The following is a 24,934-nucleotide window of genomic DNA, read 5'->3' on the forward strand; positions in this document are numbered from 1 at the left end:
TCCAGTGGGGAAAAGAGAACCCAGTTACTCACCGGTTTTAAGGCTGCCCAGGAATAACCAGAGATTTCCTCGGTCCTGTAGGGAGCTGGCCATCCAGTGAGAGCTTGTTTTCTGGGGCAGATCGGATTAGGATAACGCTGAACCCGGGAACCGGGGTGCCAGAGTTTGGGTAATACCCAGAGTGCGAGCTAGGGTAGGAGCAGGCCACCGATCTCCCCGAGAGAACAACAAAACCCCAGAGACGGTAACTGTTTCTAGGCTCCCTGGATGGGCCCGATCCTGCTCCCAGGTCAGCGGAAGGTTTCCCGGGGCTCTCTAAGGATCGAGCCCAGCAACCGCGCTGCGTTGAAGAAGTGACTTGTTCACAGTGTCACAAGCCAGTGGGACTTGGTGCCAGAGGGTTTACCTGGCCTGCTACAGGGCCGGGTTTCTCTCTTCTTTAAACACCTCCCGGATCCCCAGTTCCTGTCCCGAGAGACACCCCCGCCCTCAAAGCTTCATAATCAAGGATAATAACATTTGTGGCTGATTTTCACGTCTCATGTTTCTTTTTTAACTAGAGCTCGGATGCCCTTAAGATCCCCTCTCGCCCCCGAGCAGTAATTTCTGGGGAAACTATTTAGAGTTTTTGTTTCTTTGCTTTTCGCTCTAGCTGATTCTCAAAAGAGAAGCAGAACAAAGGAAACGCTTCGTTTTCTCCTTCGTGTAAACTCACCTGCTTGCTGTTTAAAGCAGGAGTCTGTTCCCCCCGCTCACAGTGTTCCACCCGGGTCTTGGTTTCCATCGTGGATTCTGAGTCTAACAGGGGCACACACGGGCATACCCAGGACCTCCGCATCTCTTTATCCGCACCGCACAATCCTGGGCTTTGTGCGTCTCCTCCCCATCCCAGCACAGATAAAGACTGAGCCCGGAACTAAACAATGCAGCCCAACGGGACATTTTAGGGGAGCCGCGGCAGAGAACCTAGTATTTGAGCTCAAAGTCAATGCTTGGAGGGGGGAGGGAAATCTGAAATAAACATCAGGTCACGGGAAGGGTCTTTTAAAATCCCGGAGCCTCCAGAAAATGGGTATAAACCATCCCCAAGCCAGGGAGTTTAAAATATCCCCGGGGGACGTTATAAAATATCCCCAAGCCAGCGGGTATAAAACACCCCAAGCCGGGGGTATAAAATATCCCCCAGGGGGGGAGATCAGACACCCCCGCGCGCCACACGGCCTTGCTTGTCCCTCCTGCCGAAGTTGGAGGCAGGACAGTGGGGTTTGTGCCGGCTGCGCGGCGCGGCAAGAGTTAAAAGTTACCTTTCCTGTCTCCTGCCCGCAGCCCCGATGGGGAAGGATGATGTAACCCCCTCCTCACCATGTGACACTTTAATTAATAATCGCGCTCGGCACAACAACAGCACAGCGCACGTTCCCGCCACGCCGGCCGCTCCCGGGGTCTGGGCTGGACAGGCCGGGCGCAGCGCAGCGCAGCGCAGCCATGTGCCCCTGCGCGCTGCACGGCGGGGCCCCCGCCGCCTGCCCCTGCAGCTCCGCCCGGCGCGGGGCGCGCTTCTCCGGGGCGCAGCTGGTGGCGGCCCGCCTGAAGCTGGTCGGGGATGAGCTGCAGGAGCGGACCGCGTGGCGCAGGGCGAGCAGCAGGCGGGCTGCGGCCGGGAGAAGCCTGGCCACCTACCTGTGCCTGCTGTGCGCCGCCTCGCAGGTGGCCGCGCTGGTCTGGCTGATCCGCAAGAGGAGCTGGTAGGGACAAGGGCTCGGGCAGGAGCTGAGAGCAACCGGGAAGAGCAACAGGTAGGGACCCAGCTCGCGCGAAATCAGCCACCCGGCCCCGGGCTGGGGGGCGCTTTGCAGAATAACCGGGGCCGGTAACAGCTATGGGGGCAGGAGGGAGCCTTGGGGTGATTCCAGAGACAAAGGCTGGAGTCTGCAGCCGCTGCCGGCCGCTTCTCCTCCTGCACCGTCCCCGTCTGCCCCGCAGCGCAGCGCAGGGCTGGCTGGTGCCCCAGGCTGGGGGAGTCTAGTCCGGGAGAGACCCGCGCCCTTCGCCTGGCCCGGGGGCACTTATAAAAGGGGGGCTGGTGCCAGGGCGGGTGACAGCGCAGGGGAGCCAAGCGAGTAACGCACTAGCCGCGGAGACCAGAGGGGCAGGGTCCTTATCCCCATTGTACAGAGGAGGAGACTGAGGCACGGATAGGGCGCGAGGCTCGGCCCCAAACCACACCGTGCCTCGGGGCAGAATCTGGTTGGAACTTTTCACACACACACACACACACACACACACACACACACACACACACACACACACACACACCCCTCTCTCTCTCTCTCTCAGTCTGGGTAGGGGGCTGGGAAGCAGTCCCGAGTGCGCTGCAATCCGGAGCGCAGCGTTTGATGAAGCTGATGCAAGGGGCTCTCTGTCAGCCCTTGGCATGGCAGCCAAACTCACCGTCCGCCTGATCCGCAGCCAGCAGCGGGATCCAGCCGAGTTGGTCCGCTGCAGGTTCTGCGCTGTTAATCGCAGCTGGTAGACACTGGAGCGGGAAGGCGGCGGTGGGCATGGAGTTGGGTACCCAGGCCTCTGCAGGCGGGGACGGCTCCAGCTGCTCCACTGCCACACTCCAGCCTGGGCTGTGTTGTCCCACTGGGGGAGACAGGCAGGTGCGTGTCATCAGTTATTGATCAGGCTCCTTGTAGCATAGCGGAGCGGGCGGGAGGTTGTCTTGCAATAGAGCAAACCTCGTAGTGAGCAAATCCCCAGACGGGTCTGTCACGTCTCCCCGGAACACGCGCCGATCCGGGACAGCCAAGTCCCCATCTCCCCCCCGTACAGACATGGGCCCCCACTGACGCTTTCCTCTTTCAAAGGCTTTAACTCTTTGCCTGGGAAAGTTCCCAGGGGCAACCTGCGATCCGGCGAGGTCTCTTTATGGATCCAGCTTCCCACCAGAACCTGGCTGTGGTGCCCTCGCTTGTAGAGACGCCCTGGCGCTTCCAGTTTGTTGCTGTTTTTGTTTATTAGTCTGAAAGTTTCTCTTCCCTTTTATAACGCGGTGGTGACCCCTCGGCTTGAAGCCTTCCACTCTCTCCCCCGTACAATGCAGTGAGCTGTTGTATGTTCGCTGTACGCTCCAGGGCAGGTGCCGACGCCTGGAACCAAAGGGGAGCTCCCTCGGAAGTGGGTGTGGGCTCACGGGACAGTGCCACTCATTTAACCTGCTCTGCCAAACAAGGTGTTTGACACATGGTTTTTCACGGTCTTTGCAACAGCCTCCAAAGAGGGTGAGGAGTATCGCAGAGCTGCTGCTAAGTGTAGGGTGACCAGACAGCAAGTGTGAAAAATCGGGAGGGGGGTGGGGGGTAATAGGCGCCTATATAAGAAAAAGACCCCAAAATCGGGACTGTCCTTATAAAATCGGGATATCTGGTCGCCCTAGCTAAGAGCCAAGAGACTGTGTAGAGTCCATCCAGCAGAATCAGGGACAGAGGGAGCTCCAGGGTTGTGGCCAAGCACGCCACACAACACACACACACACCAGGCTATCGGGTGGCCCCGTCTCCTATGAAGTCCCCTGAAGATACGGGAGCATGAGCAGGTTCCTTGGAGGCAGCCCCCTGCAAACAGTCCCCGCGACAAAACGGCAGGGAGCCCTGCAGGAGCTTAGTACCTCGCTGTCTGTGTCCCTTGTGCAAGGGAGGAAACTTCACCTGCTTCATCTCACTCCTAGGCTGTCCAAGCCCAGAGCTGGAGCCAGGCTGGGACCTGGGCTGCTGCCTGCTCCTAGCAGAGAGTAGGTCTGCGGGCTGAAACCTGCAGGTTTAGTCCCAGCAGGCCACCGTCAGGATCACTTTACCTGCCAAGCCACAATAGCCCATGTGGATTTGTTTTCATGGAATGATTTAACTCAGTGGTTCTCAAACTTTTTTTCCACGGACCACTTGAACATTGCTGAGGGTCTCGGCGGACCACTTAATGATCTTTCCAAATGTTGTTTGTACCCTTAGCTAACTCTTGCAAAGTGCTTTGGATAAAAGCGTTATATAAAAAACCTTCATAATAATTAAGGATTTTTTGTTCTACAAATAAAAGCACACAACTCATATTTTAATATTAGAAGTCTTACCTTTCTAGTGGATGGCTGGGAAGGAGGGGGTGTCTATCCCTCTCTCCCCCACCATGGCAGCCCCTGGGCTGGGAAGGAGGGGGGGTCTGTCCCTCTCTCCCCTGCTGCAGCAGCCCCCGAGCTGGGGAAAGTTGCCTCTTTCTCTGGCCGCCGCAGCCCTGCATGTCTCAAATTCCCCCCAGCCCCTCTTCTCACCCCACTGCCCCCTCCCACCTACCCTCTATCCCCCCAAGGCCACCACCTCACCTTACATGTGCATCTTCTCCAGGGTCCAGGCACCTAATTAGTGGAGCCACGCAAGCAATGGGTGGCCCTTCATTCTCTCATGTGCAGCCGCCCATGTGCGCACATGAATGGAGATGGTCCGTGGACCACAGTTTGAGACCCTCTGATTTAACTGAATGGCACGTGTGCAAGTTCTGGTTCCCTGCTTCCTCGGGCCGTGCAGGGCTGGAGTGGAACTGGGCGGTCTCTAGAACAATTCTATTCTCTCACCCCCACCGCTGGGAACCTGGGGCTGGGGTTATGGGTGTAGGATGTCTCCTGATTCCAGAGCCCTGTCCAGTCGGAGTACACAAGAGATCCTAGCCCCACCAGCTTTCAAGGCTGTAAATCCCTGGAAGTTGCGGCCTGGTTTCTTCCCTCCACTCCTTCCTATGCCCACCCAGTGCCAGGCAGGCTGATGCTTTCTTAGGAGAAATATTTTTGCGTGTTCACTGGGAAAAAGGCCTAAAACTGATTTAGTGGAAAGCTGCTTTCTCAGCTGGTCACACTGAAGAGTTCTGTGATAACCATATTCTCTCCCCCACCCCTCCAGAATATATGGATTGTCCCTGTAGACTAAGCCAGCTCTGTAGAAAGCTCTCTCAGTCCTAGCACCTGAGTTTATCTATTTCTTGAGCGACTGCCAGTGGGATTCACAAAGGTACTTAGGCATCTAAACCCCAGATTTGGGCACCTAAATTGGGGGTTCAGGAGCCTAAGTCCCAGTTTTAGGCTCCATTGTGAGTCACAAGCTCCAGCCCCACCCTGTAGGTGCCTAAACTCACTCAGCCCCTAATTTTTTTTGCCATAAAAGTTCCCTAGGCACCTGTTTCTGCCTCTGAGCAAGCACACTGCTGCCTCCCTATAGGCATCCGAATGCTTATCTCCGGCCTAAGCCCTACAGTGATTCACCAACTGGGGGAAGACAGGAGTTCAGATACCTATCTCACATGCTTAGCGGCTGGCTACCAGATTGGGTCTCAATCCCAACCTGGCTGGAGGAGGAGGCTGGAGTCGTGGTGCTCCCCTTACAGCTTTTAGCCCTGTGGTTAGAGCTCTCTCGGAGAGTTGGGAGACCCCTGTTCAAATCCTTTCTCCCTCTGGCAGAGTGGGGAATTGAACCAGGGTGTCCCACATCCCAGGTGAGGGCTCTACCCGCTGGGCTGAAAGTTATAAAGTGGGCACCACAACCACCGCTTCCTCTTCCTCTGGCTGGTTTGTTGGGTGTGGAGTTAGGCACCCACCTAGCATATTCTCACAAGAAACACCTTAGACTTCTAATCCACGGGACTCCAGGAGAGGGTTCCCAGTTCCTGAATTGCTAGCAGAGATAGGTGCCTCCCTGCAGCCCAGACTTGGGCACCTATCTCATTGAGAGGAGCGGGCCTTAGGATGCCCCCGGCTGTTGACATCTCCCACTGGCTAGTTTGCATGGCTCCCCGCCTAGTAGGCCAGCTTTTGTAGATCGCAGTCTCAGGCACCTCCCCCCACCATTCATTGCATAGGGAGCCTAGGTGCCTCACTCAGACTTTGTGAATCCTAGCCTGGTTCCTGGGATTTTCTAGGCACCTAAAAGTTAGGGGTTGCTATGCTCAGTGTCACAACGCCTGAGTCCTTGTGTGAATCTAGCCCTACAATTTCATCAGGCTGGTATTGATTTTTGTAACTCCTATGTTCATCAGTGTATAAGTTATTTTTTAATTAAATAAACCACAACTAATTATTTTTAAAAAATTACTAATACCACATTGCTCTTTGGTTGTGATCTTTTCCCCACATCAAACAAAAGAAGCCCGTTTCTGTTCTTCCCAGTCCCCCTGCTAAACTACTGGTTTCTTAATCCCTGATTTGGGCTTTGTGTGAGTTTGCACTACCTAAATTCTGGATGGTTCTGCTAAAATTATCAGCAGTGAAACAATCAATAACTTTGCCATTTAAATCCTCATAATTATTCTTCAGAGTTAACTTCCTATTGAGATGACTGGCGCTAGTCTCACTCAGAGATAATAGTATGAGAATTGTTATTTATATAGCACCATAGATACGATAGATGTTTTACAATTCCAATAAAGGAAATTTTACTTCTTGCCCACCGGCGTTTAAAACCTAAGGGCTTATCTAAACCACGCAGCTTTTAGCGACAAAGCTGTACTTTGTCGGCACTTTTGCCGACAAAATACTTCCTGCTCCATGAGCGGCGTTAGCTTCGCTCTCCTGCCGACAAAGCCACGTACATGCTGCCATTTATGTTGGCAACATTTTTGTTTTTCACAGGAGAGGGGGGCGGGGGGCTTTTTTAAGTACCCGTGAGAGACAAAGGTGCTGTCGACAACTTTGCAGTGTAGACATACGTTAAGGCCTTGTTTCAGGACAACAGTTAAGCAAATATTTAACTCTATCCATATTCAGGAAAGCACTTACATGCATGTGCTTAAGTTCCACTGACCTCAAGTTACTCGAATGTGGTTAAATGCTTCCGTAAACAATGCCTTGCCTTAGTGACAAAACAGGATGAGATGACAACACAGGACAGCAGAAGGGAAGGCCAAAGAAGAAGAAAATATTATTGTCCTTTCCCTCCTTTCTCCTAATCCCCTTGTTTGTTTGTGACCCTCGGTTGCAGTGTCATGTCAAATCAAGACTGATTTTTGAGGCAGGAATCATAGCTTTACTTGTTTGCAAGGTGCCTGGCACATTTTTAGGTGTCTGAAAAACAATAAATAAAAATGTGATTACTTGGGAGACCTCTGTATCATCTAGAGTGTTTTAAAGTAGGGTTTTAGATAGACAGATGTGTGTTTACACTGTGTGTGTGTGTTTGTGTCATATCATTATCGATTATGTGAGTGATATACAGCTATTCTGTCTGTCTGCAGATTCAGACAGGTCACATTCAGAAAGTTTTCTTGGCAAACAGGACTACAAAATGTTTTTTTTAACTGAAACTTTAAATTCTACACCATGGCAGTGTGTCCCTCAGAGAGGTGCTGGGATGGTGTGTGGATGCAGCTAAGCTTGCTGGATGAGATTGTAGTCAGCTCTCCTCCTTACTTCCATTCCCCTTCTCTAACCACTACTGATACTGTCTCCTCCAGGGTTCAGTTTGTGAAGAGGTTCATGAACCAAGTTGTGTGGTTTGGTTCACAGTTTTTGGAAATGAATTTCCCCGAGATTCACTTGTAGGTTTGAGCTCAACAAACTCAAACCTCCAAGGGGAACATTACAACTGGCTCCTGTATGTTGGCCTCTCATTCCCCCCCTCCCCGCCCCGCCTTTTCAACAAGATGTAGGAACTCGCTTCTTTTCTTAGGGTGTGGAAATGCTGGAATTGCTAGTGTGTAGAGCATGCAACTATAGGAAGGGATGGAGCTGGTGACGCTGGCTGGGACATAGAGACTATTTACCAGCCTCTTAGCTGTGTGAACAAAGCTCAGTCCAAGCTCATCAGGCTGAGGTGCACAAATCCCACCAAACCTCAGATCCAAGGCTCAGTTCAACTGAGTTTGAAGTTAATTGCAAATATTTGCATAGCTTAGTTGGGCAACCTGAGTTCTGTTCCCACTAGGCTCTGCCATTGATTTACTGTGTGACCCTGGCCTCAATTGCCCCACCTATAAAATAGGTCTAATGATACTTACCTACCGCATGGGGTGTTGTGAAGCTTAACTGTTTGTAAAGTGCTTTGAGATTCTCTGAGGTAACATGCTATAGAAATGCAAAGTATTATTTTCAGTCGAGCGGATGCAAGCTCCATCTTCATTGTGCACATTCCCTCTCTATACTCTCCACTTCCTTAAGGCTCACAAGGACAGGGGTTCTGTGCTCACTCGAAGTGCTCGTATGATGCAAGCAGTGGCGGATATAGCCTCCTGCTTCAATGGGTGTACCATACTAAACTCTAGTGTAATCACAGCAGGACACAAAACAGAACAATAAATACAAAGAAAGCATGACACAGTGAGAGCACCCGAGGGTGGGAATATGTGTTCCAGTCCGCTCCGCGCAGCTGCTCTGGGGCCAGTCCTGATTATTCACCGTGGCGAGACAGACCCTAGCTGGGATGCAGTGGGGGAGGCTGTTCCACTCAACATCTGGACCCAGCTACTCAGAGTGGAGAGAGACCCGGCCATAAGCCCAGTGCCCTGACAGTGGTGTAGTGTTAAAAAAAGAGATGGGTAAAGTAACCTAACCTAAACTTCATATTGCCCAAATGAAGAGTGGGGAACCTCAGTTTATAACTATACTGCCCCTGCATCCCTGCTGCCTGGAGACTGGGACACACAGGGGTATCGCCCCTTCCACTCTCCACCCCCCAGTGCACCTTCTGGCAGATTTTGCCCTTTGGGCCTCCATAGCAGCACACAATTCTGACATCATTGCACAGCGATATGGCTGGGAGCAGCGTCACCGTGACACAGAGCCTGGCTATGGAGCCACGTGAGGTTCTCATGCAAAGGAGCGAACACGGTTCCCTCCCTCCCTCCCTCCCCCAGTTGGGTATTTTTCCACCCGTGGTTTCATGATTTCAGTGGGTGCAGTTGAATCCATGACTCCCCTGGCTTCAAGGACAAAAATACTAATCCTGGTCTTAGAAAAAAGACTTTTCTTTGTGCTTTGAAATAACAACAGGGATGATGTTGAGAGTCCAGATGTGGGGGGCCATCCTGGCTAATAATACAATCTCCTGGCTGCCACATGTACAGAGGAGCCATCCAACTCCCCTGGTAAGCTTCCAAGTCATGTGATGAGCTGTGGACACAAATACATCCACACACAGGGATAATTAAATATACCACCAGCAGCTCACTTTCAGGGTTTAATTTATACCTTTTTTTTGGTATACCATCTTTTATTGTCATACCTTCCATGGCTTGCTTGCTTTCTTTCTCTTTCTCTCTCTCAGTTTTGGTTGAAAAGGATTTTGCTCACACTAATTTATGCTGTATGCAATATCTGAAAAAATATATCTCAAAGCCACATGGATACTGCCTCACATGACCCTGCTCATGAACAAACTATGGAAATATAGACTAGAGACAAGCGTACTACAAGGTGGGTGCACAACTGGTTGGAAAAGTGTACTCAGAGAGTAGTTATCAGTGTTTCACAGTCAAGATGGAAGAGCATATCGAGTGGGGTCTTGCAGAGATCTGTCCTGGGTCCGATTCTATTCAATATATTCATAAATGGTTTGGATAATGGCATAGAGAGCACATTTATAAAGTTTGCGGAGAACACCAAGCTGGGAGGGGTTGCAAGTGCTTTGGAGGACAGGATTAGAATTCAAAATGATGTTGACAAACTGGAGAAATGGCTTGAAATAAATAGGATGAAATTCAATAAGGACAAATGCAAAGTATTCCATGTAGAAAGGAATAATCAATTACACAAATACAATATGGGAAATGAATGCCTAGGAAGGGTACTGCGGAAATGCATCCGGGGGTTATAGCATATCACAAACTAAATATGAGTAAACAATGTAATATTGTTGCAAAAAACCCAAACATAGTTCTTCAACATATTAGCAGGAATGTTGTCAGCAAGATACGAGAAGTAATTCTTCCACTCTACTCAGCACTGATAAGGCCTCAACTGGAGTATTATGTCCAGTTCTGGGCTCCAGACTTTGGGAAAGATGTGGACAAAAACAGGAGAAAATCCAGAGGAGAGCAACAAAAATGATTAGAAGTCTAGAAAACATGACCTATGAGGAAAGATTGAAAAAAATGGGTTTGTTTAATCTAGAGAAGAGAAGACTTGGGGGGACATAACAGTTTTCGAGTATGTAAAACGTTGTTATAAAGAGGGGGGTTCTCCTTAACCGCTCAGGACAGGACAAGAAGTAGTGGGCTTAAATTGCAGCAATGGAGATTTAAGTTAGACATTAATGCCCTAACTATAAGGGTATTTAAGCACTGAAACAAATTACCTACGAATGTTGTGGAATCTCTGTTATTGGAGGTTTATAAGAGCAGGTTGGACAAACACCTGTCCAGGACAGCCTAGATAATACTTCATCCTGCTTTAGTGCAGGGGACTGGACTAGATGATTTATCAAAGTCCCTTCCAGGCCTATATTTCTGTGCTTCTATGATGTTGCAGTGATGAGCATGGTTCTAGAACTTAGAATGGAAGAGATCTGTGATGAGCAGTAATTTGCAAGCTCTGTAGAGTGTTTGTTTTTGAACAAAATATGTATCGGCCCTGTACATCTACAGAGAAACTCTTCAGTGATAAACTCCTTATACAATAAGATGTAAACCTCAGGTCCTGACAACTCATGTCCATTAGGGATTTCATGGCACAGTTAATAAGAATAGGGGAGTTAGCTTGTACCACTTAATACTGCTCAGCCCAATCCCTGGCTGAGTCAGTATTAGTCTTATGGTCTAGTGGTTAGAGAAGTGGAACAGTAGTCAGAACAAGGGCAAATTCCAGCTTGGCTAATTGCTTATTGCCTCTCTAAATTCCCCCTGGAGTTTCAAATGGGCATAGTATTCTTCACCATCTCTCTCTCTCTCTCTCTCTCCACTAGTAAGTACGGTATATGGACGTGTATCTATCTATATCCTATGATAGGCAGCTATCCCTATAGTGGAACAAGATAGCTGTTTAATAATGCACAGCAACTTTATACAGCAGTTTAGACTAGGAAATGATCTCTCTGTGTTGGTGGCCTGCTCCCACTTCTCCCAGGAATCAGGTTTTAAAGGGTATTTTGGCATTGGCTCACTCAGCATTGCAAGGCTTACGTGATTTAGGTATCTATGTCCCATGTTCAAAAATGGCATAGGCATTTAGGGCCCTAAGTCTCAATGGGACTTGGGATGCTAAGTGCCTAAGGGTATGTCTACACTACCCCCTGGATCGGCGGGCAGTGATCGATCCAGTGGGGATCAATTTATCACGTCTAATCTAGATAGCTCAGTGGTTTGAGCATTGGCCTGCTAAACCCAGGGTTGTGAGTTCAATCCTTGAGGAGGCCACTTAGGGATCTGGGGCAAAAATTGGTCCTGCTAGTGAAGGCAGAGGGCTGGACTCGATGACCTTTCGAGGTCCCTTCCAGTTCTAGGAGATTGGTATATCTCCAATTATTACCTAGACATGATAAATCGACCCCTGAGTGTTCTCCCATTGACTCCTGTACTCCAGCGCCGCGAGAGGTGCAAGCAGAGTCGACGGGGGAGCGGCAGCAGTTGACTCACTGCAGTGAAGACATCACGGTGAGTAGGTCCAAGTACGTCGACTTCAGCTACGTTATTCATGTAGCTGAAGTTGAGTAACTTAGATTGATCCCTCCCCCCCAGTGTAGACCAGGCCTAAGTCACTTCTGAAAGTGGCACTTAGCCATCTAAATTGCTTAGGCCTTGCAGCACTGAGCGGAGCAATATCTAAATACTTCTAAAAATCTCGGCCCATGTAGCCTCAATGGAAGCAGGGCTGGGCCCAAGGGGTGGAACCAGTTTGTAATGTCTGTTGCACACTTTGGGATCTTTGGATGAAAAGTGCTCTGAAAGTGGCAGCCTTGTAATATATAATCTGACATCACCTTTCAACACCCAGCCACGGCATGAAGTGTAGTTAGCATGTGCCAATTTGGCATGCAGTGTCATTTGTATTTTGCTCTATTAGTCTAGAAGTGGCAGTGTATTAAATTAAACCCTCTCTCTTCCTGCCAGCAACACCAGCCTGGTTCTGTGCTCATTGTGTTGCCAATAATTTCCCCCACTGTCTGCTGCTAGGTTCACGCAGAGCTGCTCTGTCAAACGTCTCAGTGTAGTTAATTAGCTGTATTAAAATGGAGTTGATAGGATTTTTGGAGATCTCACACTGAGCTGTGCAGAAGTCCAAAAAAGAGTAAGGACCAGAGGCGGAACTGCAGTTATGGGATGAAGCTGGCTGACGCAGCAGTAGGCTACAGTTTTGTATCATGAACAACAAACCGAATATTCAACCTGTTACATCCCGTGTATTCTGTGTGCTTTCCTGAGTCTGACCCTAGGAAAAAACCTTTGCTGCTTATTTTCCTGAAAAACTAAGGATGGAGAAATCCTCTATCTTATGCTCCCCATTCATAAACCCCAAAGCCCCCCGCTGCTAAACCTGCACAAGAGAAAATCCTCATCACTAAACTCCTAATAAGCCAGTAGCAAAGAAGCATATTATTGTTAAAGAGAAACAGCAGCCATGAAGTGCCTCTTTCTAGGGGTGGATTAAGGCTAAAGAGGACCCATATCTTCTGGAACTTCAGAGTCACCCCAACAACTTTCCTCTTTGGCCTCTGGCCTCCTTGATCTTGCCATCTCCAAACCTCTCAAATTGGCTGTTCCTCTGAGCCTCTCTCCAGTGGATCAACACTTCTTTCCTGTTGCCATCACCCTCAAACCTACTCCTTGATCTTCCTTTCCCAAATATCCCTTTCACCTCCAGCACAAGCAAATTCAAAAAGCCCTGATGCAAGTGGATGCATCTCCCCCGGAACTCAATGGAAGTCTCACTCACTTATGCCAGGGCTCAGTAAGGCCTTTGGTTTCGCACTAGCTCACTGCTGCATCAGGCTGGAATCCCAGGTATTCTGCATCATTCTGCCTGTCAATGTCCTTTCCCCAGACAATCCAACTGCCCCAATATTTTCCCTTGACATGAATTATTTATAATTATGATTTTCTGTATTAAGGACTGACTATATGCAAAATTAATCATTGGTGTAAGCAGGTGTAATTCCGTGTTAGCAGTGAATTGTACTCCATTTATGCAGTGCTTTACAAGATAAGTAAAGAGCCAGCTTCTTCCGTGACTTCATCAGTACTAGAAATGAGTACCCAGCTCTGGCTTGATTCCATGTCTCTGAATAAAGACAAGCCAAAGAAGTGCTGAATAAGGGTGAGTGACGTCCTCCCTGAGCGATTGAATCCCTTTACTATGAGGCTAGCTTCTTCAGCAGAGTAATTTTCCTATCTGGTGGAAAGGCCATCTAGCCAAGCAATGCTCAGAGTGGAGTAATGCTGTGGATAGGACTGAAGGATTTATGAGTGAGATTTTCAAAGCCGACTAGGGGTTTGGATGCCCAAATCCTATTAAAATCAATAGGAATTAACTGTCCAGTCCACTACCTTTGAAAATCTCACTAGCTTTGAAAATCTCAGTTTAAATGCTTTTCATTGTGTCTTTGGCTCTCTTGTTTATCATGTGAAATTAAAGGGGGCCAATTCAATGATCTGAAAATCAAAAAGGAATCCTACAAAAAAGTGGAAACATGGATGAATTGCTAAGGAGTACAAAAGAATAGCACAAGCAGGGACAAAATCAGAAAGGCTAAGGCACAAAATGAGTTACGCCTACCAAGGGACATAAAAGGCAATGAGAAGAGGTTCCTCAAATACATTAGGAGCAAGAGAAAGATGAAGGAAAGTAAAGGTCGTCTACTGAGTGGGGAAGGAGAGCTAATAACTGATGATATCAAGAAGGCTGAGGTGTTTAATGTCTATTTTGTTTCAGCCCTCATTAAAAAGGTTAATGGTTTCCAAATACTCTACACAATATTAACAACAAGGAGGAAGGAATATAAGCTAGAATGGGAAAGAACAAGTCAAAGAATGTTTAGATAAATTAGATGTATTCAAGTTGGCAGGGCCTGATGAAATTCATCCTAGTGTACTTAAGGAACTAGCTGAGGCAATCTCAGAACCGTTAGCAATTATCTTCAAGAACTCATGGAGGACATCTGAGGTCCCAGAGGACTGGAAAAGGCCAAACATAGTACCTAGCTTTAAAAAGGGGAACAAAGAGGACCCAGGGAATTATAAGCCAGTCTGCTTTACTTGATACCTGGAAAGATACTGGAACAACTTATTAAACAATCAGTTTGTAAGCATCTAAAGGATAATCGGGTTATAAGGAATAGCCAGCATGGATTTGTCAAGAACAAATCATGCCAAACCAACCTAATTTCCTTCTTCGACAGGGTTACTGGCCTAGCGTATGTGGGGAAAGTGGTAGATGTGATATATCTTGACTTTAGTAAGGCTTTTGACACAGTCCCACATGACAGTCTCATAAGCAAACTACGGACATGCAGTCTAGATGAAATTACTATAAGGTTGGTGCACAGATGGCTGAAAGAGTAGTTATCAATGATTCATTGTCAAACTGGGAGGGCGTATCTAGTGGGGTCCTGAAGGGGTCAGTCCTGGTCCAGTACAATATTTTCATTAATGACTTGGATAATGGAGTGGAGAGTATACTTATAAAGTTAAAGGATGACATCAAACTGGGAGGTGTTGCAAGCACTTTGGAGCACAGGATTATAATTCCAAAGGACCTTGACAAATTGGAGAATTGGTCTGAACTCAACAAGATAAAATTCAATAAAGACAAGTGCAAATTACTTCACTAGGAAGGAAAAATCAAATGCATAACTACAAAATGTGGAATAATTGGCTAGCTGGTACTACTACTGAAAAGGCTTTGGGGGTTAGAGTGGATCACAGATTGAATGTCAACAATGTGATACAGCTAGGGGAAAAGGCTAATAATTAATAGGACCATTGTATGTAAGACATGGAAGGTAAATTGCAAATTGTTCCACTCCACTTAGCACTGATGTGGCCTCAGCTGGAGTATTGTGTCCAGTTCTGGGCACTACACTTTAGAAAAGATTGGACAAACTAGAGTTTGCAGAGGAGAGCAACAAAAATGAGAAAAGGTTTAGAAAAGCTGACCTATGAGGAAAGGTTAAAAAAACGGGGCATGTTTAGTCTGCAGAAAAGAAGGCTGAGGCAGGATCTGATAACATTCTTCAACTAAGTTAAGAGCTGTTATAAAGAGGACGGTGATCAATTGTTGTCCTATCTACAGTGGACATGGAGAAGTAATGGGCTTAATCTGCAGCAAGGGAGATTTAAGTTAGACATTAGGAAACACTTTCTAACTAGAAGGGTAGTTAAACTCTGGAACAGGCTTCCAAGGGAGGTTGTGGAATCTCTGTCATTGAGGGTTTTAAAAATATGTTGGACAAACACCTGTCAGGGATGGTCTAGGTTTACTCGGTCCTGCCTCACTGCAGGGGGCTGGACTTGATGGCTTCTTGAGGTCACTTCTGTCCCTACATTTCTATGATTCTAGGTTCTGAACAGAACGTGAGCATCCGTAAGTGGCTAGACAGGGAGGTACAAGTCAAAATGCATTTTAGTTTCCATGAAAAATATCAAAGGAAATGACAATTTTTAATTTCCATATTTTTTTCATACAATTTTGAGGGGTTTTGTTGAAAACTAAAGATATTTCAGTTTTTGGAAACCCAAGAAAATTTTGATTTTCCAATAAAAACCTGAAAACATTTGACAAAAATGGAAATTGTCTCAGGAAAATTTCAAGTTTTGATAAAAAAAACCCATTTTTCATTTTAAAAAAATGTGCTATGAACATTTTTTGACCAGCTCTACAGAGAGGACATGCTGGCATTCCCTCCTGGTAACTACCCTAGTATTACATATGGGGTGGAGTTTGGCTTTATACAGCCCCTTTCATTCTCAAAGGTCTAAATTCCAATCTGCTAAGTGCTATTGTGGCAAAATTGGAGTAACTCCACTGAAGTCAATTTGAGTTGCCTTGTATTTACAGTGCTGTAAATGAGATCAGAATTTGGCTCAAAGCGTATTCCATTAATGAGTCAGATACTGGCAATGCAGCCAATATGCACCCAGTAATGGCTTTAACAGAGCCTTCGATATTCAAAGTTGTTTTATTGAGAGATGGGATTTAGGCCAGGATTCTGGGGCTCTCCTTAACTCTTTGGGTGAAATTCATCCCTATGCAGAGAGCCAGCAAGAAGCCTATGCAAAACTTAAGTTGCACTTAAGCCCTCAAAACAGGGCTTATGTGATAAACAAACATCGTGCTGGTTCTTTGTCTGCACAGGGGTAAACTTCTCCCTTGGAGCTTAATAAACTTTGTGAAACTTTTAAAACTTTGTGAATGTTTTCTGCTGGTTTAGGGGAAAGAGAGAAAAAATGTTTATAGAATGTAACATAGGATGACCAGACAGCAAATGTGAAAAATTGGGACAGAGGGTGGGGGCTAATAGGAGCCTATATAAGAAAAAGACCCAAAAATCAGGACTGTCCCTATACAATTGGGACATCTGGTCACCCTAACAACATCTTCAGGAGATGGGCTGTCTCGTGCTATGTGTTTGTACAGCATCTAGCTTAGTGGGGCCATGATCCTTGGCTGTGGTCTCTAGGTGCTACAGTCACACAAGTAAAGACCTTTTGTAAAACTTCAGTAAAATCCTAACACCCTTATTTGGCTTTTACTCAGGCAAAGATCCCACTTCAGTTTATTTAATTCCACATAGACTTCTCTGAATCTCATCCCCTCTGAGATTTTTCCTCTCACCCCTAGGAAGTGCACCCTTTGACTTCTGAAGACTTGGGTTCGAATGTGTTTTAGATCACGGTGCAAGTGGCCAAGGTGGTCTCAGGCTAATCCAGGGTGATTGTTCGCACACACGCGAAAAGCCACTGCACCAGGGCTAGGCTTTGCTCAGCAGACGCCTACAAATCACATTGACAGGAGTTCTACAAACCAGGGCTGAGGTGCATTGGCAGCATGTGTAGGAGCCCAAGGCTGGAGTAACGGTTGTGTCACTCACAAGGTCAAAAGCACTGAAGCGAGCGGTGTGTTGACAGCTGTGCTCTGGCATGTTTTGACTCTGATGGTATGTCTACATGGCAATTAAAAACCGTGCTAGCTGACTCGGACTCGTGGGGCTCAGGCTAAGGAGCTGTTTAATTGTGGTGTAGATGTGCAGGCTCAGGCTGGAGGCCCGGCTCTAGGACCCAGTGAGGTGGGAGGGGCCCAGAGTTTGGGCTGAATCTGAGCCCAAAGTCTACACTGCAATTAAACAAGCCCTTAGCAAGAGCCCTTTAGCCTGAATCAGCTGGCCCGGGCCAGCCTTGGGTGTGTAACTGCAGTGTAGACATACCCTAAGCCAGTATTATCATGCTCCCATTCTCTTGAGCACTAAACACCTGTCCCCCTTTTCCCCACCAGAAAAAAGTTGCTACAGCATAAGCAGATCTGCAAAAAAGGTGAAGGTTCAGACATGTCTGTGTGTGTGCATGAACACGCAGGTATCATAGGTCAGGCACCTTGCATTGCTTTCTGTGGGTGGCCTAACCATTTGACAGGTGTTTCAGTCCTGGTTGAGTCAATTTGGACTTAGTCCTTCTAGCTTTGTTCACAGTTGCTTTAGACCAGGGGTAGGCAACCTATGGCACGGGTGCCGAAGGCGGCACGTGAGCTGATTTTCAGTGGCACTCACACTGCCCAGGTCCTGACCCCCAGTCCAGGGGGCGCTGCATTTTAATTTAATTTTAAATGAAGCTTCTTAAACATTTTAAAAACCTTATTTACTTTACATACAACAATAGTTTAGTTATATATTATAGACTTATAGAAAGAGACCTTCTAAAAACGTTAAAATGTGTGACTGGCACGCGGAACCTTAAATCAGAGTGAATAAATGAAGACTCGGCCCAGCACTTCCGAAAGGCTGCCGACCCCTGGGCTAGACACTTGAGTCGGACAGCGGGAGCTATGGATGGGGAGGGGCAGACAGGGGAGTAATTGCTGAAGTTCCATGTAGACTGGGACCTCTGAGACTCTGTGGAAATTGGTGTGTTTACACAGAAACAGAACAATCACTAGTTGGTGAAACAGAGCATGCGTTCAGGAGTTACTCAGCAGTCATTTGCAGCATGAGAATTTGACCAGTTTCCTTAATGGAAAAGATCTAGGGTCAGATTTTGATCTCTCTCTCTCACTCACACACACACTCCCTCTCGCTCTCTCTAACGGTACTGAAGCCAATGGAGTTACTCTGGATTTACATTAGTGTAACGTAGACCAGAATCTGCCCCATAACCAGCTGTCAACCCCAATCATTCTCTCATAGTTGACACAGTTGGATATTTTACTGCTCACTCTGTGTGAAACTCATCTGATACAGAGGGCCAGCACAGATTTCTCTATTGAGGTTTTTATGAGGTCACCCATCCCTCTGGGATCTGAGAGCTATGAACCTCTGAAGTCCCTTAAAAGCCCCATAATGGGTATTAATGTGACTTAAAAAGTGTGTAGACCTTGTGCTGGCTCTCTGCTCAGGGGTGAATTTCACTCCCTCTCAGGGGCCAACTGAAAGACTGGAGATGCAAATATGACATAGAAACTCTTTATTTTAAGAGATTTTCCATAATCTGCTCTTGAGAACTGGGATTTACACCTGCAAATGCCTGTATCAATGAGCACATGTGCCCTGGGACAACACTACCAGTCATTTGCACTGATACGGCACCTTTCATCTGAGGATGAAACCCTAACCCGAAGCACTTTACAAATATTAAGATATCTTTGAGGCAGGTAAGTTATTACTGCCCTGGTGTTACAGATGAACGTGAAACACGGAGGCATTAAGTGATTTGCCCAAGGCTGCAAGTCAAATCAGTGGCAGAACAGGACTAGACCCCACGAGTGCTTCCAGTTCCCTGCAATTATCAATAGACCATGGTGCCTTCCTGTAACAGTTAGTTGTTTCTCTAAAAGTTAACATTTAACTCATCTGAAGCTGGATACCCAAGAAGACTGGGACACCCAAAATTAAAGCCACATAGGATTTGTGGTAGCACTGTGAATAAAAGCCAGATCTCTTGTTCTCCTGTGATTTAACCACAAAGCTCTCTTCCCCATAAATTACATACACCTCCCAGTCAGTAAATTCTTGCATCAACAGGAAGGTTTATGCATACATTTAGAAGATACTTTTATTGTAACCATTGCATCCATATCATTAAAAACAAATTATTTTGCTTTCTCAGGCTGGAGAAAACCCTGCACCCTTGGAGAAAATCATTTCCCCTTTTCCTGCAGGGAGTACAGAGTCTGAGCAGCAGCTGTGATGAATGGAGAAAGAAGAGGAGGAGGATGAAAGAGGCTGGAGCAACGTGAAAGAAGATTTGTACTGAAGGAGCTGTTCAAGTGCCCAGCAGCAAAACAGAGACACATACATGCTTATATAGAGAGCATACGTTAATACATGCATGCCTTGTTGAGAACGTAAGCAACATTCCTTTTAGATAACTGTGGTCTGAGCGCTTGTGCTCCTGCAGTTTGAGTCAAAAGATTAGTGATGTCCTTGCTGTAGTGCTAACACTTTCCTCACCAGGCATTGTCTATGGTATGGCACACATCTGCCCCTTTAAATGCAGAAGTGTGAACAATCACTTGCAAACCCAGGGCTAAATAATACCTGCGGATAGTGCATTTGCTGCAAATAGGCATCGGCTTGTCTTGGGAGGTGTGGGAAAGGGGTGTTGAGCAGTTTTGACAAGAGACAGTTTGTGTGTGTATATATATTAAGCTCTATGACATCAGGCGAGATATGCTTTTCTTACCACTGTACTTTCTCGGGTGCTACATTTAATGTTTGTCTAGGGCTAAACTGTCTCTTTGTGGTGCTACAGTTTTACCAGGATGATGTTCTGAAACATGAGCCTGGGAGAAATATATTTTGGTTATTAATATTTATACACAAAAACTAGGTTGAGAAGGTGCTATTTTCCTTTCGTTCTACCTGTAAATAAATTAGCAAGCAAGCAAACAAAACACACCAGCCAATCTAACCCTGAACTTTATAAAACAACTCATTTTGGGGCAGCTCATCTCTTGCTTTGCTGGAATGTACCACGTGATATGATAGCAGTTGTGCAGAACAGGAGATTCTTTTCAGCCCTAGATATTCAAAAAAGGTGGAAGGATTTGGCCCAATAATCAGCTATGTTAGAGCTTTGTGGTGGGGAGCTGGTAGGGATGCATGCCTAAGTCCTTTCTACTCTCTGAAACCATAGGGGTTTAAAGAGCTACAAAATCCTCAGAGCAGTTTCTAAGGCCACGGGGCAATAACAGCCATTCCTACTAGTACAGCATCAGCTGAGGTTCCTTTGTAAACCATTAATTTCAGAAGTCTCATAAAAACAGTGATAAAAATGGCTCTGGGCTGGAAGTTTAGCAACCAAGTCTGATCTGACTGGTCATTGTTCTCACTAAATATTTTTAAAAGACTGGGTCCGATACATCCATATTAAACAAGTGCATTCTGTTATTTCAGAGATGTTATGCTGGATGATCAGCACAAAGAAGAATCAAACACACAAAACATCACTGAATGTAAACTCATGTGAGATAACATTGTGCATTACTGTTGTTAATAGGCACACATGGCACCAGGAACAAGACTAGACCTGGCAAAAAATATTTGCATGGAAATGCGTTCACATTTACAAACAAACAAATGCTCACCAGAACAGGACATTAAACAAATATTGCAGAATGCTCACAGAAAGTCACTGGGGTGTTTGCACCCAAAGATTGATTTTTTACTAATTATGGTGGAGATTACAAATGGCACAAAGGGATGTCAGATGCACAACTTCCATTGACTTCCAATGGGAATTGGGCACAGACCTCCTCTTCGAGGCTTTGAATATCTTCCTGTACTTTCATCCCACCATAGAACAGAAATGTACCATGTGATCTTTACATCCAATCAGAACTGCTTGAATTTTGGATACTTGCAGAGAAGAGTTTTGATACAGTCTCTAGGCTGTAACATTCATCAATTTTCAGGCACACCGGCACATGTGTGTGGGAATTACTGGTTCTTGAACAATTGATGAACAGGGAAAAGGGTGTAAAGAATAATTTTTTCCCAGCTCAAATTATGACATACAGTGAGTGAAGAATGACACAGCTCCTCTGTTGAGGAGATTTGGACGGGACATGGCTACGAATGGACCTGTCTCTTCCGTACCACATTTGGGGCCTGGTGCTGAACACTGTTAGCTCCCCTTGGGCCCTATCTCACTCCTACTGAAGTAAATGGAAGTTTTGCTGTTGACTTCAATGGGAGCAGCCTTAGGCCTGCTGATTTCAGCAAGTGTTGTGGGTGCTCAGCACTCCGCTGGATCAGGCTGACTCTTTAAGAAAACCATATACATTTAAGAAAATAAATCACAAAGGAAATTAAATTAGATATTTTAGCATGATATCCTATACAGACAGGAATCCTGTACAGAGACGGCTAGGAGACAAGGCCACCTCATGTGGCAAATGATCTGGTTTATGTTTATTTGTACAGGACAGGCGGGGACCTCCCCTCCCATGGAGTGTCCTCCCCTTTCTAAATTATCGGCTTCCTGCCTCTAAACAGTCAATGACTTCCCAGTTGAGGGAGGTATTGGTCCCCTTCCCTTTAAGCGTGTGTAGTTCGCATTATCGTTTGCTAACTATATTATGATCCATGGGCTACCTCGGTCTGCAGCTCCAAGACCTTTTGTGGCTTCTCCCCATCTAGGGCTTTCATAACCCAGTCACGGATAAGCCACAATCCTGTGACACGGTGAGACAGTTTAAGGGTATGAGGGACAGGTTCTGCTCTCAGTGTTGTGTCCCTGGTCAGTGGGAGCTGCTTCAATCAAGGTGCCGAGACTCAACAATGAGGCACACAGCACTGACCAAACCTGTGAAGTCCCTTAGTACAGACAGGGCTCAATGTAAAATCCAGGAAGGATTCTCTGGAGGAGGACCCGGCCGAGGATGGGGATAGGGGGTGGGGAGAAGAGGGACAGAGACCTCTTCAGCTGTTCCCAAGAATACAAAAGGACATGTTATGCCCAGGAAAGCTACAACCATATCAACAGCATTTCACAGGTTTACATGAGAACAGAATTTGGCACAGGAATTCCACTTCAACTCTGACTTGCCTGGCTTTTGTAGGCTTAAATCAGATGTTTTGTGTGAATGGAATATTAGGTTTACGGAGACTTAATCCAACAGCTGAGTCAAGGAAACTTTGCTAGAGAAGTCTCTTGGCAGAAGCTTTACAGCCAACATTCTCTGTATATAAATTCAGTGATTTACTAGAGGGTGTGTATTTGTCTAAGCCTTACATTTTCTGGTATAAATGACTATACTTGAATGCCTCCATCTTTTGACAAGGAGTGTTTTTATGCTTTTTTTTAAAAAAACAAACAAACAGATTCAACTCCAGTTGATATTTGTATTTGGAAACTAATACATGTTGTGTACTCCCCACCATTATTCTTGTTCATTACAAGGCCTGTGCAAGATGGTGGGGGGTGGGATTGTACTTTCCTAATGTGAAGGAAGCCTACACAGTCCCTCCCTCTTCTCTCCTTTTCGCAGCAGCCAAGAAGCCATTGATTTTGATTAGCTCTGCAGTGGAGCCTCTGTGAAGAGCGGGAGTGCTCTCTAAATGAAAAAAAGACCTCATCTTAGGTTTCAGCAGACAGTGTGTGCGCAAGCCAGGGAAGGAGGTTATGAGATCATAGTCTGTATGGAATGCTGCATAATGTGACTGTGAAGAAAGTCTTTATTAATTTTTAAAGCCGCACTCGCATGAGCTAGATCCCATCGCATATTGGAACTGCACATTTCAAGTTAGAAATGCAGCTAAGAATAGGATAAATACTGCCCCCTCATCCCCCCCATCACTAGGCCAAATTTATTCCTGGTGTAAGTCCTTCGACTTGGAGTCAATGGGGTCATACCCAGGGTTGAATCTGATCTAGTGTTTCTAGATTTCTACTCTCTTTCTTGGAATGATTTTCACCAGCTAAAAGGGAAGGTGTGGAAGCCATTTTACCCCTTCTATATTACAAGGATATACACGCACGCCAACATTTGTGTGTCTAGAACAAGTGTTGCCATTTGGAGGCAGAGCAAGTCACCCAAATACATGGTTTTGTGCTGATGAGGCTTAATTGATCCACTGACCGCTTGTGTACACATTGAAATTGCACCAATTTAACTAAATCCTTCCCTAAATCAATGTAGTTAAATCAGTGCAGCTCCCCTAGGTGGACACTTCGAACAGTTTAAAAAACTTAACGTGGTTTGTTACCAACCTAAACTAAATAGAAGACCCTCAAGTCCATTTTAGAGTTTCCAGAAAGAGGGTAGCAGCTATTTAACTACATTGATTTAGAAACAGATTTAGTTAAGTAGGTGCACTTCCATTGCGTAGAGTGGGCCTTAGACTTAGGCACTTTCTCTGTTCTTTTACAACAGGAAAACACTTGACTAAGTGCTGCTACAGCCATATTCCTCATATCATAAACCTAGGAGATAAAGAAAGAAGCATTTCCCTATGGGAGCAGGTGGAGAACAGAGAAGTGAGGCAGCAGGAAACCCTTCTCTTGAGAAGCCAATTTCCCTTGTAGAAAAAGAGTGTTGATAATGGGACTAGGTCCCATGTTGCCAGGCCCAGCTTTATTTTTTTCCAGATTTCTTTATGAACAGCTTAGAGAGGATAATTATTCCTTTAAAATAAGCCTGGAGTTAAATGTAACAGAACTAGGGACAGCTCCAAACCAAACCCCTGGATCCAAACACACCAAACCTTGTGGAATTTTGGGTACAGAGCCACACTTCGCAGCTAGACCCTACCTCTGTAACATATTCCCACATTCACATCCCTCTACATTTTGGACAAGTTTAATTCTGGAGGCAAACTCTGTGGTTCAGCCTCATCTATACAAGCTGCTGTATGTGGTTCATCATGTTCATCTTGTTCATCTCATGGGACAGAAGCTTTGAAAACACTGGCATGATTGATTATGACCATGTTAATCAAAGTCAAAACCTACTTAAAGCATGAACAATGGGTGACTTAAGAACATAAGAACGGCCATACTGGGTTAGACCAAAGGTCCATCTAGCCCAGTATCCTGTCTACCAACCGTGGCCAATGCCAGGTGCTCCAGAGAGAATGAACAGAACAGGTAATAATCAAGTGATCCATCCCGTCGCCCTTTCCCAGCTTCTGGCAAGCAGAGGCTACGGACACCATCCCTGCCCATCCTGGCTAATAGCCATTGATGGACTTATCTTTCATGAATGTATCTAGTTCTTTTTTGAACCCTGTTATAGTCTTGGCCTTCATAACATCCTCTGGCAAGGTGTCCCATGGGCTGACTGTGCGTTGTGTGAAAAAATACTTCCTTTTGTTTGTTTTAAACCTGACGCCTATTAATTTCATTTGGTGGCCACTAGTTCTTGTGTTATGAGAAGGAGTAAATAACACTTCCTTATTTACTTTCTCCACACCAGTCATGATTTTATAGACCTCTATCATATCCCCCCTTAGTCATCTCTTTTCCAAGCTGAAAAGCCCCAGTCTCCTCATATGGCAGCCGTTCCATACCCCTAATAATTTTTGTTGCCCTTTTCCAAACCTTTTACAAGTCCAATAATCTTTTTTGAGATGGGGCGACCACTTCTGCACACAGTATTCAAGATGTGGGCATACCATGAATTTATATAGAGGCAATATGTTATTTTCTGTCTTATTATCCATCCCTTTCTTAATGATTCCCAATGACTTCACCTTCCTGAGAAGAATGCCAGCATATCAGGTACTCTGAAGGGAGGAGAGGAATCCTCATGTACTGTCTCTAGTCT

The 24,934-nt window shown here is 46.2% G+C and overlaps 2 protein-coding genes across 4 annotated transcripts in view; one reads left to right on the plus strand and one right to left on the minus strand.

The window, feature by feature from the left end:
• The first annotated feature begins 1,485 nt into the window (after positions 1-1,485).
• On the plus strand, positions 1,486-23,106 carry HRK (harakiri, BCL2 interacting protein). Of its 3 annotated transcripts, XR_006573813.1 has the most exons (3): positions 11,556-11,616; positions 13,152-13,276; positions 19,273-23,106. XR_006573813.1 is itself a non-coding variant. In XM_044989482.1 (2 exons), the coding sequence occupies exon 1, from the start codon at positions 1,486-1,488 to the stop codon at positions 1,747-1,749; it is 264 nt and encodes an 87-aa protein (XP_044845417.1). In that variant the 3' UTR covers positions 1,750-1,796; positions 19,273-23,106. The 3 variants fall into 3 exon arrangements, 1 of the variants encoding a protein (XP_044845417.1); XM_044989482.1 differs by lacking the exons at positions 11,556-11,616; positions 13,152-13,276 and adding an exon at positions 1,486-1,796; XR_006573814.1 differs by lacking the exon at positions 13,152-13,276.
• RNFT2 (ring finger protein, transmembrane 2) overlaps positions 7,029-24,934 on the minus strand; it is a 58,978-nt gene continuing 41,072 nt past the window's right edge. Inside the window, exon 12 of the mRNA XM_044989478.1 lies at positions 7,029-7,096. The gene's annotated coding sequence lies outside the window, so the exon portion shown is untranslated. The remainder of the gene's footprint in view (positions 7,097-24,934) is intronic.

This window comes from Mauremys mutica, chromosome 16 (genome assembly GCF_020497125.1).
Source record: "Mauremys mutica isolate MM-2020 ecotype Southern chromosome 16, ASM2049712v1, whole genome shotgun sequence".
Taxonomy (NCBI): domain Eukaryota; kingdom Metazoa; phylum Chordata; order Testudines; family Geoemydidae; genus Mauremys; species Mauremys mutica.

What these genes read in the sequence shown, in the direction of transcription:
- HRK (XM_044989482.1), top strand. Translation starts at nt 1,486, where the DNA reads ATGTGCCCCTGCGCGCTGCACGGCGGGGCCCCCGCCGCCTGCCCCTGC.